Genomic DNA, 15,080 nt, shown 5'->3' on the forward strand with positions numbered 1-15,080 from the left:
AAGTGTAACAGCACTTTTATAAAAAAAAAACAAAAGTCTGCTTCAGCTCCAAAAACAGTCTGAATTCAGAAGAATTTGAGAAGCTTTTCTGGACTGACTAAATTTAAAAATAGGCTAAATGTTAATAGGCTAAATGCATCTTACCCATGTTCCAGGTGCCAACAAAGACGGTGATCATATCCGGCTCAGGTTTTCCTGAGTGCTTGTTCTTCATCTGCTGTAGAAGCTGGCAGAAGCCTTCTCTTTTCTAAAAATGTATTTGGAGATACACAGTTACAAACAAGGACACATAAAAAAACACATGCAAAACATGGAACTGGTATATTATGGCTCTCAGCGTTCATTTTTGCGGATGCCTAAAAAACTTCCATGTGAAAACTTTTTATCCCTACTGTAACCAGTGTTGGGAAGGTTACATTGGAAAGTAATAGGTTACAGATTACAAGTTACCCTACTTAAAATGTAATAAGTAGTGTAACTTTTCTATTACTTTATTAAAGTAATGTAATTGATTACATTTGATTACTTTTTGATTACTTTTCTAAATTTCTAATGTTTTCAATTTGCCCAAATGAGTCGCTGTGAACAGAGCAAGTTAAAAAGGGTGTTGTTTTACAGGACCACTGAGGAATTTTAACCAAAGTATGTTGCAGGCCATTCATGAAGACCCTAAAGAATCATACCAAGTAAACACTGGAATCTAACAATGTAACAATGTCTTGGAAAAAAAACAGTTAATCTTTAAAAAATTAAGCATAGCTATACATAAACCCATATAGGAAATAAAAGAGTTATCGAATAAGCTTGTTCTAAACTTCTGAAACATTGGTGTTTCATATTTTAGAGCAGTCACTGCAATTTATGAAAGAAATCAATTAAATCTGTATGTGGGTAAAAAAACAGATGTAACCCCCTTTGTAATCCTTAACATTATCATAACTGTAATTTAATTACACATTTTTTCTCAGTAACTGTAACTGATTACAATTACTTTTATTTTGTAATTAAATTACGTAATTCCGTTACATGTAACTAGTCACTCCCCAACACTGACTGTAACAATAGCTATATTAGCAGTGGGATTTTTACCTTTGTGTCATCAAAGACAAAGTCTTTGCGCTGAGTTTTTTCCTTCTCTGTCTCTACCACCAATACTAGTCTGTTGTGCATCTTCTGGGACTTCACCAACTGCAAGACTGAAAATTAAGAATCCGGCAGGTTCCCATTATTTATTGCTTAATGGGTGATTTCACACATTTTGGTTACACAGCTCCCAGGAATACTAGATTCTGATTGGTCCATCACAGAATTCTGTGTTTGAATAATTTGTAAAAAGACCATCACTAAACTTTATATTTGACCACTGTGCCTGTCTCTTGAAAACCATAGTTTCCCTGCCATTTCTTTTGTCTCATATAATAAAACAAGTTAAAGTAAGCAGGATAGTCACATTATCGCAACCACGTTGCATCTGGGTTCCGTTCTTCCCATCAAAGTTAATTTTTCAATAAAGGCCAGCTGACTTATTAGCATTAAAAAACTGTCACTAAATTCATTTGTGTGTGTGGTTATATTAGTGAAGAAATGGTTCAGCATACTTTTATTGTGCACAAAATATTTATCCTCAGGTCCATCTTTGGACTTCTTGAAGTAAACCTTCCCTCCTTCCACATCGACTTTGAGGTACATTTTGTTTGAAATACCAAGGGAGTCGCATTTTACCTGTTAGCACAGAAAAGGACAATAAAAACACATCAGTAAAATGAAGTGCAGCATTTTTGTTGTACTGTACCTAAAATAGTGTTACAAAGCTTCTCTATGACGACTGTGTGCAGAGGCAACCAACCCAACCGTCATGGCTTATCTAGCACATAGGCAAACTAGACTCTTTCTAATTTGCATGTGGTTTTGGAGAGCAAAGCAGTAGCAGTGAAAACGTCCATGCTTTCGTTATTATGACATCATTACGAGGAGCAGGAAGGAGGTAACAGGTTATGACTTTCACTTTGAATATGTACAGTGATCAAACTACATACTTATATATATATATATATATATATACACACACACACATACACACACACTTGCATATACTTATATACTTGTATTAATCTACTAAGTAATTAAATCCTTTATATTTATATATATTGTTGAATTGACTTTCCTACTTCGAATGTCACAGGAGGAATAAGTGACTTTCTGTGCCCTCCGTCATATCCCACAGAATCAAACACAGCATTCTTGGTCTGTAAATAAGAGGTGATGTTAGTCTACAATAAAGTTTCCAATAGGAATTTCATTTCAATATATATTGTCATGTTTGCTGTGATCCATAAACAAAGAACAACGATACCTTGTCTTCTATTGAATATATAAGCTTAGTCAGTTGTTCCAGTCTGAAAGCCACAGACTGAGTTGCATCTCCGGAAAGCTGAAAAAGAAGTAAAACCAACAGATATATTTTAGGAAGATTTGCGGGGGGGGGATAATAATAATAAAAATTAAAAACTCAATATAACAAACTATATATGATTGTTTTTTTCTCGTTGTATTATTTCTTTATTTATTTTATGTAGGGGAAATGACAGTGTGTTAGGAGTTTATTACTCAAAACTGGATGTAATATTCAAATATTTATCAGCTACAAATAAAACATATTTTGAAATCTACTATTTACCCCTAAATTGTGTAAATCTGTAAAAAGTCAATTATAAATTGTTGTTACAAACTATCCCACTACCAAGGTGAGTTTTCACACACACGCACACGCACACACACACACACACACACGCGCACACACACACAAAAAGTTGTTCATTAAATCACAAATGTACTTGTTTTATATCAAATTAATTGTATTTTCTTACCTCCAATTAAATTTTGTGGCCTGTAAATTCTATATATTTGTACACAGAGACTTACAAGCATCTACTGTCACCTCAGGAGGGTGGACATTTGAAATCAGGAATAACACTTCCTGGTTTGATTCATTTTTACTGACCTGACTCCTTAGTCTCCCCACTCCAGGAGACAACGGTTGATCCAAAACTTTCTGCAGTGCCTCAAGACTCGGAAGTGTGCGGGCAATTTCACTACAAAAAAGTAGGAATGTCAATTAAATGCACATTGGATACAATTCATGAGGGCATCCAGGTGTTTTAAGATTCAAACTGTATATGTTTCAGACTATTTGTACCTGTTTAGGTTTTTGCAGATACTCTGTGTGAGCTTTTTAAAGTGGGGAAGAGTCGGGTTGCCATTCTGCGCCTGCTCTGCATCTACACAAACAGATGAGCGGAAATATTCCTGGATGGACTTCTGATGGTCCTCTGGTAAACTGGATATCAAACATCAAAATCATTAGCACGCCAGAACAATGCTACTCACTACAGTGACTCTAAATTGACAGTCTAAAACAGCCAAAAATCATTAAATCATAGTGTATTTAACAAGGGATTGTACTTAATAAAGATAAATCTCATTGTACTTTGATATGTCGATTTGCTGCAAACGCTGGATATAGGTGTCTGAGATGGAGGGGCGGGCAAGCTCCGTTCCCCTATCGGTTCCTCTGGACGAGTCACTATGGCCGTCTTTACATTCATTACTTGTGATATTCCTGGGTGGCAACTGAGGCGGCAAACTACATGGCTCTGTGGAAATGGAGATTTGACCAAATAGTGTCCTTGAATGAAACCATTAAAATTCAAAGCTTACATTTACTGGGAAATAGTATCCAAACGTACAATGGGGTCAAAAAAATTCTGATAAATAATGAAAAAAAAAAAAAAAAAAAGCCATGAATTTATTCTTTAATCAAACTTTTCACTCAAACTGTTATGCTAATAATATTGTCTGTAATAATAATATAATTTGTAATTTCGAATAAAAATATAATGAAATAATTTGCAATGAAAAATTCAATTAGAAAAATTCAAAACACGGACATGAACCTATGGTGAAAGCTTATTGTGATTCACTTACCTGGTTCCTCCTCCGGCTCCTCCTCTTTCTGCACAGCATACTGAAGGTGTGTGACCAGACCCATGTTCTCCTTATAATATGTCTCCACTAGGTCTGGCAGCACAGAGAAGAACCGAATAGGCACACCCTCGGATGCCTGCAACGAGATGAACAAGAAAGATCTGCTATTCTGAAGATACAAGATTTATGGCCTTTTACGATATACAAAATCCTTAATTGCTTAAACATGCGCAACACCCCCAGTAATACTTCCAGTGACTCTCTTCATTGTCAAAAACAAATAGCAGTACATTGCATTTCTTCATTTTGCATGGTTTCTCTTAAAAAAATGTGCTCAGTTTAAGCCAAGTAGGTTTTATAAGCCACTGTTTTCAAAGGACTTTGGAGTATAAGCTCTTAGTCACCTGATTTGACTTACAGTACGTCTTGATGCTCAGCAAATGTTTTGACCCAATTATATGCAAACTAATACAAAGTAACAACAAATACCAAAAACAAAATGCCCCTGACATTACATAAAACAAAGTCCCTAATTGTAATATGAAAGTCTCTTCATACATTTGGCTAGGAAGAAACGTTAGGGGAAATGGCAGCGTTTTTAGCATTGCAAACAAAATAATTTAAACACGTCCTCCATCTTAGCATGGCCGATCACAAGATGTCCGACTGACAACAGGCGACAAGCGCAATCTTAGCATAAAAACCTCCCACATTCTCGTACTATGGTTTAAAGGTCAGCACAAATGGTGTATTTAAATTGAATCGATCAAATCTAATTCAATAATATGACACTTTTTTGAAACTTTCCATTCAAGGCAGGGTGCAAGAGGAACCCTGTGGCTTGCTTGCACATATATATATATATGAAGAGTTCAGATGCAAAAGCCTCTAAATCCCATCTGAAATTTTCATCTAAAATGAGCATTTTTATCAGGCTCCAATGTTTAGGTTCAGGAATTTTACTCTAATGGCAATGTATAGGTAATTTTCTATGCAATTAAAGTGAAATAACTGAACATAAATATAGGAGCCTGATAAAAATGCTCATTTTAGACGAAAATTTCAGACGGCATTTAGAGGCTTTTGCATCTGAACTCTTCATATATATATACACACACACACACACACACACACATATCACAAATTGAACATAAACATTGAAAAAAGCCATTTTGCCAAAAACAACAATTATGGGAAACCCCTTACCAACTTCCTTCAGTCTCAGTCAACACTGTTTGTTAATATTTCACTGTACAAGGAATCACATTGGACATAAATGCAAACTTTTTTCACTGCATGATTTAAAGAAACATTTGCAAAACACACTTCACCCGAACCTGACATACAAGGTTTACAGTTTTTTTTGGAAAGAGTTTATATGAAATAGCATTTTACTTGGTAATTAATTTGACAATATGCACACAAAGTAGGAAGGAAGCCATTTGCATAATATGTGATTTCAAAAGCCGTGATGTTTATATATATATTTGATCCAAATAAGGCTGCATGGCCAGTGCCGCAAAACCGAGCATGTTTTATACGACGCATTTATGACTGACTCAATTGTCATCTCATGCAAATCGTCCAAAACTCACTGCAAATATAAACTGCATACCTACTCGAACACAATTAAAGATCCGAAACTTTCATCTATAATATTAGTGACAGCATATGTGCCCCTCCACCTGAGATGAACAGCAACAATACTCACAGAACACAGAGGGCATAAGCTCCCTGTATGGATTCGCTGTCCCGCAGGAGGAAGCTCCCATCCTTGCCTGCTTTGGAGAGGAGGTCCTCTGCTGTAGACCGAGTGATATTGCCATGGTACCATGGCTGGTGAGACAACATCCTTTCCAAAGACTTTTCCCTTCCTCAGTCTGAAGACACCCAGGTTATTTTGGCCCCGGCAAGTTTTCAAGAGCAGATCAACATGAGGCCAACTTCAGAGTCTCACGTTTTGTTTCATGGCGTTGTTAGAACCGATAGCCGCTCCTGCTCTGACTGGCTCTAGGCTCACTGTTTCTCTCTCTTCCTGTTAGAGAGGCGAAAGCTGCAAAAAGGAAGCTGCCACAAACACAAGAGTGAACTTCCTCATTCTGTGCACATTAAAAACTCAGAGAGTGTGAGCAAGAGAGGAGGCCGAACAGCAGGCTTGTTCATACGGCTCCAACACCTCTTATTTTTTACCACAAAAGAGATGAAAAAGGTCTATGTGGTATTGTAGGAGTTTTCAGTGCATTCTTTCATACAACATCAATGATTAACTCCGCTAACCAAAACTATGAAGAGGATAACCAATGCAAGTGTCTACATAATAGCCAATATGCAAAGCAGAGAAATGTAGATAAACATTTACAGTGTGAAAGGCTCTGTTGAGAAGTAGATCATGAATTTATCTTTTTGACCAAACCACTGATCCTGAAAGGGAAGTGACTTGTGGAGCACACTTGTAACATCTTCAGTTATGTGTCAGCATTTGGGTGTATATTAGATGTACATTGATTAGATGTACATTGATTGTACAAGAATATGAAAGCTCATTAAACATGACGTAATGGAGCAAGTTGCCTTTTATTGCAGATGTACACTGAAAACAATAATAATCTCTCAGAAAAAAAAAGCTTGTCATTTAGGCAGTTCCCTGAAAGGTTAAAGGCCCGTTCACACCAAGAATGATAACTATAAAGATAACTATAATAGCGTCCACACCAGCGGATGATATTGTCTGTTTATTCTAAGCATACACTTGTCTACCACTTTAAATTCTCGAGGTCATGATAGCAGGATTGATTCTGATTGGGTGTCAATGTTTTTATCATTCATCAGCTGGAAAAAATCATTCTGAAAGTGATTTCAGCAACATCGTTTCTCTGTGCCTTTAGTGTTATAGCTGTGGTGTGGACTCTGCTATTTTTTAATGTTGAGAACGATTTTTAGAACTATATCATTATCTTTATAGTTATCATCCTTGGTGTGAACAGGCCTTAATAGTAGTCCCTTAAGGGTACATATTACTACTCTAAGTTGCTAATTTGCACCTTTTAAGGGTAGATAAGGTACAAAGCAGTCCTTTGTACCTTAGCTGTCCCCAGAATCACGCTGTTGTACCCCTGAAGGTACAATTTTTGCCCATTTTTTTCTGACCTTGTACGGTAACTCTAGATATATTTAAAGGAACATTTGCCTCCAAAATGAAAATTCTATCATTTAGTCAAACACAAAAAAATGTTAAGCAAGATGTTCACGCAGCTCTTTTTCATGCAAATGTGAGACACATGGGGGGAAAAATGGCATCGTAGACTTAAACCTGGGTTTGATGTGCCATGTTTGAACATACAGTACATAAACATGAATGAGGTTTGAGAACTGCACAGGGGGAAAGATTATCAGTGAATAGCATCTTAAATTTCGGCTTTTTGCTATTGCAAAGCTATTGCATACTGTAGCCTCAGAAGACCCACTTTCATATGGCCCACTTTTCTGGTGCATTTTGTCATTTTTGGAGCTTGACAACCCCTGGTCACCATCCACTTTCACATTGTATGGTAAAGAGCAGTGTAAACTTTCTGCTAACCTTGATTTGAAAGAATATACTGAAATTACATGCTTAAAGTTTGTCTTGTTTCATTTTGACATTATACTGTGAGGTATTAAACTTTCTGCTACACTTGTTCTGAAAAAAAAAAAAAGTTCAAATGAAACGTTTTGTAATCATATCAAACTCAAATCAGAGGTTTCATCTGTTAATGTTTTGTTTTCATTTGTGATTGTAATGCCAAGTACTCTCGAGTAATCCGGAGTAATATGCACTACGCTCGCACACACATTACAGTCCCTCCCCCCCTTTTCTCACTCTCGGTGAAGATGCCCTGTTACGTTAATGGACAGGAAGCCTTGCACAAATATGAGGAAAGAGAAGCAAAGACAGAGAGAGAGAAAATAATCTGCTGACACCTCACAGTTTGAGTCACATGATGTGAAAGAGAACCTGAATAGTGCCACAGTCGCTTCAGCCTGGTGGTTTCCATCTTGCGTCTTTCTCGCATGCACACAGCCATAAAGAAAGCGGTTATGCTCTACTGTCAATAAGAGCTCAGCGGTCACAGTGTGGTGGGACAGAGCGCGTGCGATGCATTCTGAAGATAACGTCCGTTTTCACAAGATTCTGCATATTGTCACTTGCAGATGTCACATGAGATGATATTCAAAAGTCAAGTGTTATGAAGACTAATGGAAGCTGTATGAGATGTGACAAAGTTATTTGACACTTTGGTAGTAGTGAGAATAGGGGGTATATTGTAATTGCAACCACCAAAATGCATCTGATGCCTAAGCATTTACGTAGGCTACTTTATTAAAAAAAACATTTGAGGTTAAATTTATTTACATTTATTCAGCTGATTTAAATGCATTTACAAATTGACTCATGGATGGATTTTACATGAGAAATACAGAAAAATTAATGAAATAAGTATGATAACACCTCAAATAAAATATAATTATACCAGTTGGTTACAGTAATTAAAATAATATAACTAATGATACATATCAACTTCATTACAACAAGTGAAAACTAAACCAGTATTATATGCCAACAAAAAACCTGTACTTATATACCTTAAACTATAAAAGGTATAATTAATCATATTAATTGACTATATAGTGTGAATTGCACATGCATCTAAATAGTCTTAATAACAAATAGCCGTCAAGGAATGTAAAGAAAAAAAGTAATATTCATTTCGACTCCTCACTGGTTTGTTAACCTTCGCACATTCTTACCACAGCTTGAGAGTGCTATAACCAGAAAATCCCCCTGGGGATGTATGCCTTCTTGAGCCTTGATGGAGTCTTTAGTCCCCGACCATTGTGTACTGGCAACTGACTGATATTTAACAGTCACTTGTAGTCTACAGTCATTCACTTTAAAGCAACTGTATGTAGTTTTGTGTATTTTTGCAACTTTGAAGCCCTTTACAATTAGAGGCTATATGTATTCGGAAACCTTTGTTATTATCATAGACTGTATAAAAACATGGACGTAGTGTCCGTGACGTCACCCGTAGGCTTCCAAAGAGCGTTTTTGAAGCTCAAAGTGGGCGGAGCGGCCGTCACCATCTTGGCAGCCCGTCACCGCGCGTCACTCCAGGATAATCGAAAATTGGTAAAGAGGCGGGAGCTGGTTGCTGAAACCACGCCCACCCTAGCTCGACGGTGGTGACCGCAGCGGCAATCCACCCATCACTCAAGTGGCCACACCCTTAATTATGCAGAACTTTAAGGGTTAATATAATTTAAACGGATGAGTTATAAAAAAATTCACCCCCCTCACAGTTGTCACGAAGGGCAAAATTAGCTATATAGACCAAAATAATTTTTTGAACCAGGCTGTAAACATGTTTTTTTCTGCTGTAAAGTTAGGCATTTTAACATGGGAAGTCTATGGGATTGACTCCCTTTTGCGGCCATCCTCTAGCAGCCAGTTGACGAATTACAGTTTAAGTCACTTCCGTGTTACCCTCACGAGAGAGAGCGGGAGGTTGCCGCTTGGTTATTATTAGCGATTAGCGTGCACCGGTGGCCATTAAGTGAACTGCAGCCAGCAACTTATTTGCTCATGCTCGCACTTGTGCACACGTAACGTACAAGAGACTGAACGTGATTCAGTGGCCCTATATCAGTGTTGCCAGGTCCGCGGTTTTCCATCACTAAATATGGAATGGGAATTTTACCAGGGCAACCCCGCCAAAAAACGTGGGGTTTCCCCCCGGTACGCGATTTTTACCGGGTGAACCCCCTCTAAACGCCATTGGGCTAGTTTTGGGTAGCAATTGGTCGAATTTTGTTGTGAAAACCTGGCAACCCTGGCCTACATACTCACGCATACTCATACTCATACTCATACTCTTCTTTGTTTAGAACTAAAAAAATTGTAATACCTTTGCAAGCGAACATCCACACGCTGCTGAGAGCGACTTTGTGATGAATATTTAATGTGCTGCGCGCCAGAGCCAATACGCAAGCTGCGTAGGGCCCCCGAAACACCAGGGGGCTCCCTTGCTCTCAAAGATTATTTAATTTTAGTTTAGTTTTTGAATTTGGCCAGCGGTTATAAAAACATGAATGATAATTTCTTTTAATGCGGTGCGCTGTCGCCCTTTCTATGTAAAAATCAGTCAGATCATGTAATGTGTCGTACAGTCTTGCTCGAGACAAAAAAAAAAACGAGTTGAAAGTGTACCGAGCCGCGGAAGAGATGGTTTCCCAAGCGCGATTCGAGACGGAGTGAAACATGGACAAATGCGTTTCATTCATTCGTTCATAACCACTCATACCCCCACTCCACTAATGCATGAAAATTCTTATCCTCTTTAAGTGTGTGAAGTTCACTATCATTTGCCTTATTAGAAGTCAGTGTACCATCAGAGTGATTTTGTAACTGATCTTAAGTTTACATACAGTTGCTTTAACATGCCCAAATCACATGCTTGATTATTATACATAAGGCTGTTTAAAGTTCCTGATCTTTAATTGACCATACACTGAGGAAGTGTAGGACGAATCACTAAATCCACTGAAAAATATCCATACCATCTTTAAGATTTTAATTGCTTGCTCAGAACTCAGACTTTGCGGCCAGAGAGCTCTCATGTGTACCTTTCAGGTCCCCGCTTGTAGCGCCGGACCCCCCTGATTTGTCTCTGCAAAAAATCCTGCGAACGCTTCCCCTGAACTTCTCAGCAGCAAACAGGTAGACCAGGGGATCCAAAGCCCCATTCAGGCAGGTTAGAGAGGAAGTAAGCCGGTTAGCCAGGGCTAGTCCTCTTTTGATGTGGCAGGATAAGTCTGGGTGTCCGTAACCCAGGATGAAGGTTGCACGGCTTAAGTGATAGGGCAGAAAGCACACTATGTAGATGAGCATGACCAGACCAATGGTGCGGAGAGCTCGGAGTTTGAGTGCTGGCTCCAGCCTTGAACCTTTCCGCAGACTGTTCACTATCAGCAGGTAGCAAGAAAGCGTGGCAATGAACGGTGGCGTGAAGGCTACGGCGAGAGAGACGAGAGCATGCCGTGAGGCCTTTTCTCTGTACAGTTGCAAGCATATGGTAGAGCCGTTGACTTCTGCAGTCTGCTTGGTGACCAGTAGGGGCGCCATAGATACTATCACCAAAGCCCATAGTGCAAAACTGGCTATGTGCGCGTAACGAGGGCGCCTGACCTTGAGGGAACGTACAGCATGTACCACAGCAAGGTATCTATCACCTGCAACACAGGCTAGGAAGTACAAACTGGCATACATGTTGACATAAAAGAAGAAGCCTGCAAGACGGCAGGGAATTTCACCAAATGGCCAATGTCCCCCAGTTAAATGATAAGTGGCTCTGAGGGGTAAAACGAAGATGTAAAACAGGTCAGCCACAGCAAGATGAAGCAGGAAGACATTGGCTGGAGAAGAGTTGCCTCTCTGGCGGGCGAAGATCCACAGGGCAAGGCTATTGCCGTTCAGTGCCAGAAGGAAAACTATGATGTAGTAGAATCCAAAGATCATGTTCTCCACTGTATTGTCCACAGGTGGACAGCTCTCCATGGATTGATTGGACAGCAAGGTGGGAAGTTCTGTCAGGGGGGACTCCATTTTTGTAACTGCAAACAAAGGAAAAGAAAAACTTTTTTTGTTAATTGTTTAAATTAATTAAAATATAAATGCTAATATAAATGCTAATATAAAAATCTATCAATTTTATTTTTGAATTTATGAACCATGAACTTATGAACTGAATAATAAAAATATTAAATAAAATAAAACAAATAATATATATATATATATATATATATTTAAAAAAATTATAAATAAAAATTAATGATGGGTTTAGGATGGCTTAAAAATTGATAGACAGTAGAAATTAAAAATAAAATATACACACACACACACACACACTTAAACATATGGTGTTCTTTTAAACTTAATATTGAAAAAATACTGAAAAAAAAGAAGTTTGACCGGTTCCACAGAAATATTAAGCATGTATGTATGTATCAGATGGTGTCCCTAGAGAGCTGATCCCCTAGACAGATTGCATAATTTCCATGTAGGGAGCAGCAGCCATGCATGCTAGCTATAAATTATTAACATTTTGACAAAACACATTAAAAATTGATAGATCAACAATAAAGTCCACATTTGGCACACACTCCCATCACATATCCAAACCAACCTATGCTGCATCCAAGTTAATTTCATGGAACCCAAAAAGTTGTGACAAGAAATCAAAATGAAAACTGAAAATAGAACAGAACAGAACAGAACAGAACAGAACAAGATTACATCTGCTTTTGGGAATACATTTACAAAGTTGCCCGTTGTCAAAACATGTTTACAAAAATGAAGCAAAGAATGCAGCAGTGATAGACCAAGTAACAATTTTTATTCCAGCAGCAGTAAAAATGTATCCTCTCTGCGCACTTTGAGTAGTGAGGCAGGGAGCGTTACAGCTGTCTGGGTGTTTGGCAGCAATTCAGATGCTTATATTTGTGTCTCAGGAGTCTGAGCAGATGTCCCTGTGGAGCAGGCGACTACACACACATTGCACCTCCACACACGCTACGCTGCATGAAGGTGCTGGTGCATCCCAAACCAGAGCCACTCCTGGCTATTTGCTTACAGCTGTCCTCATGGTATTCTGGTTTGTCAAATCTTTGGCGTGTGCACAGGGCAGCCTGCCTCAGATTCAATGAGCAAACTCTATTCGGAAGAGGCATTCATTCTAACCTGCCATCCAATAACAGTTGCTCTATTAATAATCAGGCTGAATGAAGCATCTGCAGGGTTGAGCTGCATCAGAGAAGCATCTGCAGGGTTGACATAACGCTATTTATAAATGAATAATTCTAACCAAACAAACAAATAATTAGGAATACATTTAGATTTTTTTTTATTATTATTTTTTAAATAAACTCACGTGTTCAAGGAATAAGTTGAACTAAGGAAGTATTGGCATTCTTATTGGTCTGATAGTCCAAATGCAAAATCAGTGGTTTGAATTTAAAGTTAATAGAGGCCTTGGGTTTGAATTTATAAAATGTTTAAAATGTTCACAGAAAGCTAAACAAATTGAATACTGAATTTCCTTTCCACACGCTTTGGAATACTTCTCTGAAAGATGCCTTTCTTCATGACTAAAATATGCTACCAAAACATTTCACAATAACCTCTCACTGGAGCTGGAATAATGGGGAGGCACTTTATCAATATTTTCAGAACACTACAGACAAACACAAAGTGGGTGTGTACAAAGGAGCGTCTCAAGATCCTGCCATAGGAAAGTGCTGCGGAATTTGTAAACTAAGGGGAGGAAAATCCTCAAGTCCCAGAACATGCCAAACCCTCCAGTAATATAAACAGATAAAAGTGGAGAACTATAAAACAACAAGCTGTCCTGAACTGTGCTTGGAGACAAAAGGCATGATTTGCGATTGAGAAATCCAGATGTTAATAAATGGTTCTGGTTCTCTGGCGTGTGGTATGAAACTATATTGTGTGGTCCAGGAAAAACACATTTACTCAGACACACAAAATAAGGAATTTCAAATGAAAAAGTATAATCCAGCAGCACCAGTCCAAGCGTTTCGTGGTCGTCTTGAAAACACGCTCCAAACCCGAAAGTCTTGAAGAACAAGGCTTCTCCACAGGCTGGCAACAATAAAAAATAACTTTTGTGTTAAAGAAATAAGTGGGGGGTCAAGCTGGGGTTGCAATGTGACACTAATGCTCCTATTAACCAAAGCTGAACTGCAGCTCAGCGTGGACCAACACGCTTCCAGAACTCAAGGTAAAACACAGCCATAGGAAACCCTTTTCTTTTTTTTACAGTAATGCACAAATACATAAAATATGACAAGAAAGCAAATGCAGCACAACATTTCCTGTATTACAGTTTTTATATCTGATTCCCTGATGTGATTGACTTACTTTGCTCATTCAAGCAAAGCAAACTAATCCTAAACCTTTTACTTTACATTGCAGTGCTAAAATGACCTTTTAAAGACTTTTTCCTCTAACCAATAAACTCACCTTATATGCAACAAAAAGAACATAAAAAAATGGCATGCACATAAACTAGGAAAACACCATATGGTCACTTAAAAAATTGTTTCTATAAAAATATAAATAATTTTTAAAATGTGTAAAGATTAATTTGAAAGAATATATGCAAACAAGTTTCAACTGAGCCAGACAGCAGACACTGAGAGAGTAAATGAGAGACTCACCAGAGTGTTGATCCCTCAACAGCCTGTGCAGTAGTGACGGTCTTGAGCAGAGCAGAGGAGAGAGAGTTCTGCTGCCTGAAAAGCGAGAACGAACCAGCAGCTTCTGTTGAGCAGCAGTGGAGTTTAATGGAGTTGAGACTCTACTCTCTCAGGCTGAGCTGTGTTTGAGATACGATACTGTGGCTCTTTTTGTGTCGCCAACTAATTTGATCACAAAAACGCGGTTTGCAATGGGAAGGCTCTAATGTGACCCTTGACCTCAGCCTTTCTTTGCAATGCTATTTTCTTCTGAGGACCACTTGTGCGCTCCACAATTACCCGAGTCAGAAGAAGCGGCACATTTCGACAGGGGGAGAATAATGGCATGCCTTGCTAGCAATGTGGAGCCAGTGGGGTACCATGGCAACAGGGACTAGCGTGCCTTTAGGTTACAACCCCCCCCCTCCTTTAACCATATCAATAAACAGAAGATGAACTGAGCATTTAATGGGGCAGTTTATGAATAAAGACCAGAGATTATCCATTGTAGACTGTGGAAAGCCAGACAGACGAGGTCCCTTGGAACTCAGAGAATGTGTGAGAAGAAATTTGAGTTGAAATCACAAGGGCAAGTAGGACCGAGAATAACAGACTGGGGTCCTTGTTTCTCGGTTCCCTGCTGTGGACTGTTGGGGCATCATACATTCTAGCAGCAGAGCAAAAATAAGGGCACGTGATCCTCAGACAGATGTGGAGCCCCAAGCGAACAGCAAGAGCAATAATCCGTCTTTCATTCTGGAAGATCACAGCTGTGTAGGACACACATCATCTCTTTTTCTTCTGTC

At 38.6% G+C, this 15,080-nt stretch overlaps 2 protein-coding genes across 3 annotated transcripts in view; both read right to left on the minus strand.

The window, feature by feature from the left end:
• The window catches only part of LOC107752650 (phosphatidylinositol 3,4,5-trisphosphate 5-phosphatase 1-like), a 21,507-nt gene extending 15,689 nt beyond the window's left edge, over positions 1-5,818 (minus strand). The window contains exons 1-10 of the mRNA XM_016568680.1: positions 5,696-5,818; positions 3,985-4,153; positions 3,488-3,653; positions 3,197-3,337; positions 3,002-3,092; positions 2,354-2,431; positions 2,169-2,246; positions 1,599-1,722; positions 1,090-1,196; positions 145-247 (exon numbers count right to left, since the gene is read on the minus strand). Of these exons, the coding sequence (XP_016424166.1) occupies positions 145-247; positions 1,090-1,196; positions 1,599-1,722; positions 2,169-2,246; positions 2,354-2,431; positions 3,002-3,092; positions 3,197-3,337; positions 3,488-3,653; positions 3,985-4,153; positions 5,696-5,818 (1,180 nt within the window). The remainder of the gene's footprint in view (positions 1-144; positions 248-1,089; positions 1,197-1,598; positions 1,723-2,168; positions 2,247-2,353; positions 2,432-3,001; positions 3,093-3,196; positions 3,338-3,487; positions 3,654-3,984; positions 4,154-5,695) is intronic.
• Positions 5,819-10,279: 4,461 nt separating this feature from the next.
• Positions 10,280-14,356, minus strand: LOC107752663 (uracil nucleotide/cysteinyl leukotriene receptor-like). 2 transcript variants are annotated; one of them, XM_016568695.1, is made up of 2 exons: positions 14,257-14,356; positions 10,280-11,631 (listed from the first exon to the last, which is right to left on the minus strand). In XM_016568695.1, the coding sequence occupies exon 2, from the start codon at positions 11,621-11,623 to the stop codon at positions 10,604-10,606; it is 1,020 nt and encodes a 339-aa protein (XP_016424181.1). In that variant the 5' UTR covers positions 11,624-11,631; positions 14,257-14,356; the 3' UTR covers positions 10,280-10,603. The 2 variants fall into 2 exon arrangements, with proteins under 2 accessions (XP_016424181.1, XP_016424182.1); XM_016568696.1 differs by lacking the exon at positions 14,257-14,356 and adding an exon at positions 13,602-13,690.
• Between the last annotated feature and the right edge of the window lie 724 nt (positions 14,357-15,080).

The sequence above is a fragment of the Sinocyclocheilus rhinocerous genome, unplaced genomic scaffold, assembly GCF_001515625.1.
Source record: "Sinocyclocheilus rhinocerous isolate Xijiao unplaced genomic scaffold, SAMN03320098_v1.1 scaffold1733, whole genome shotgun sequence".
NCBI lineage: Eukaryota > Metazoa > Chordata > Actinopteri > Cypriniformes > Cyprinidae > Sinocyclocheilus > Sinocyclocheilus rhinocerous.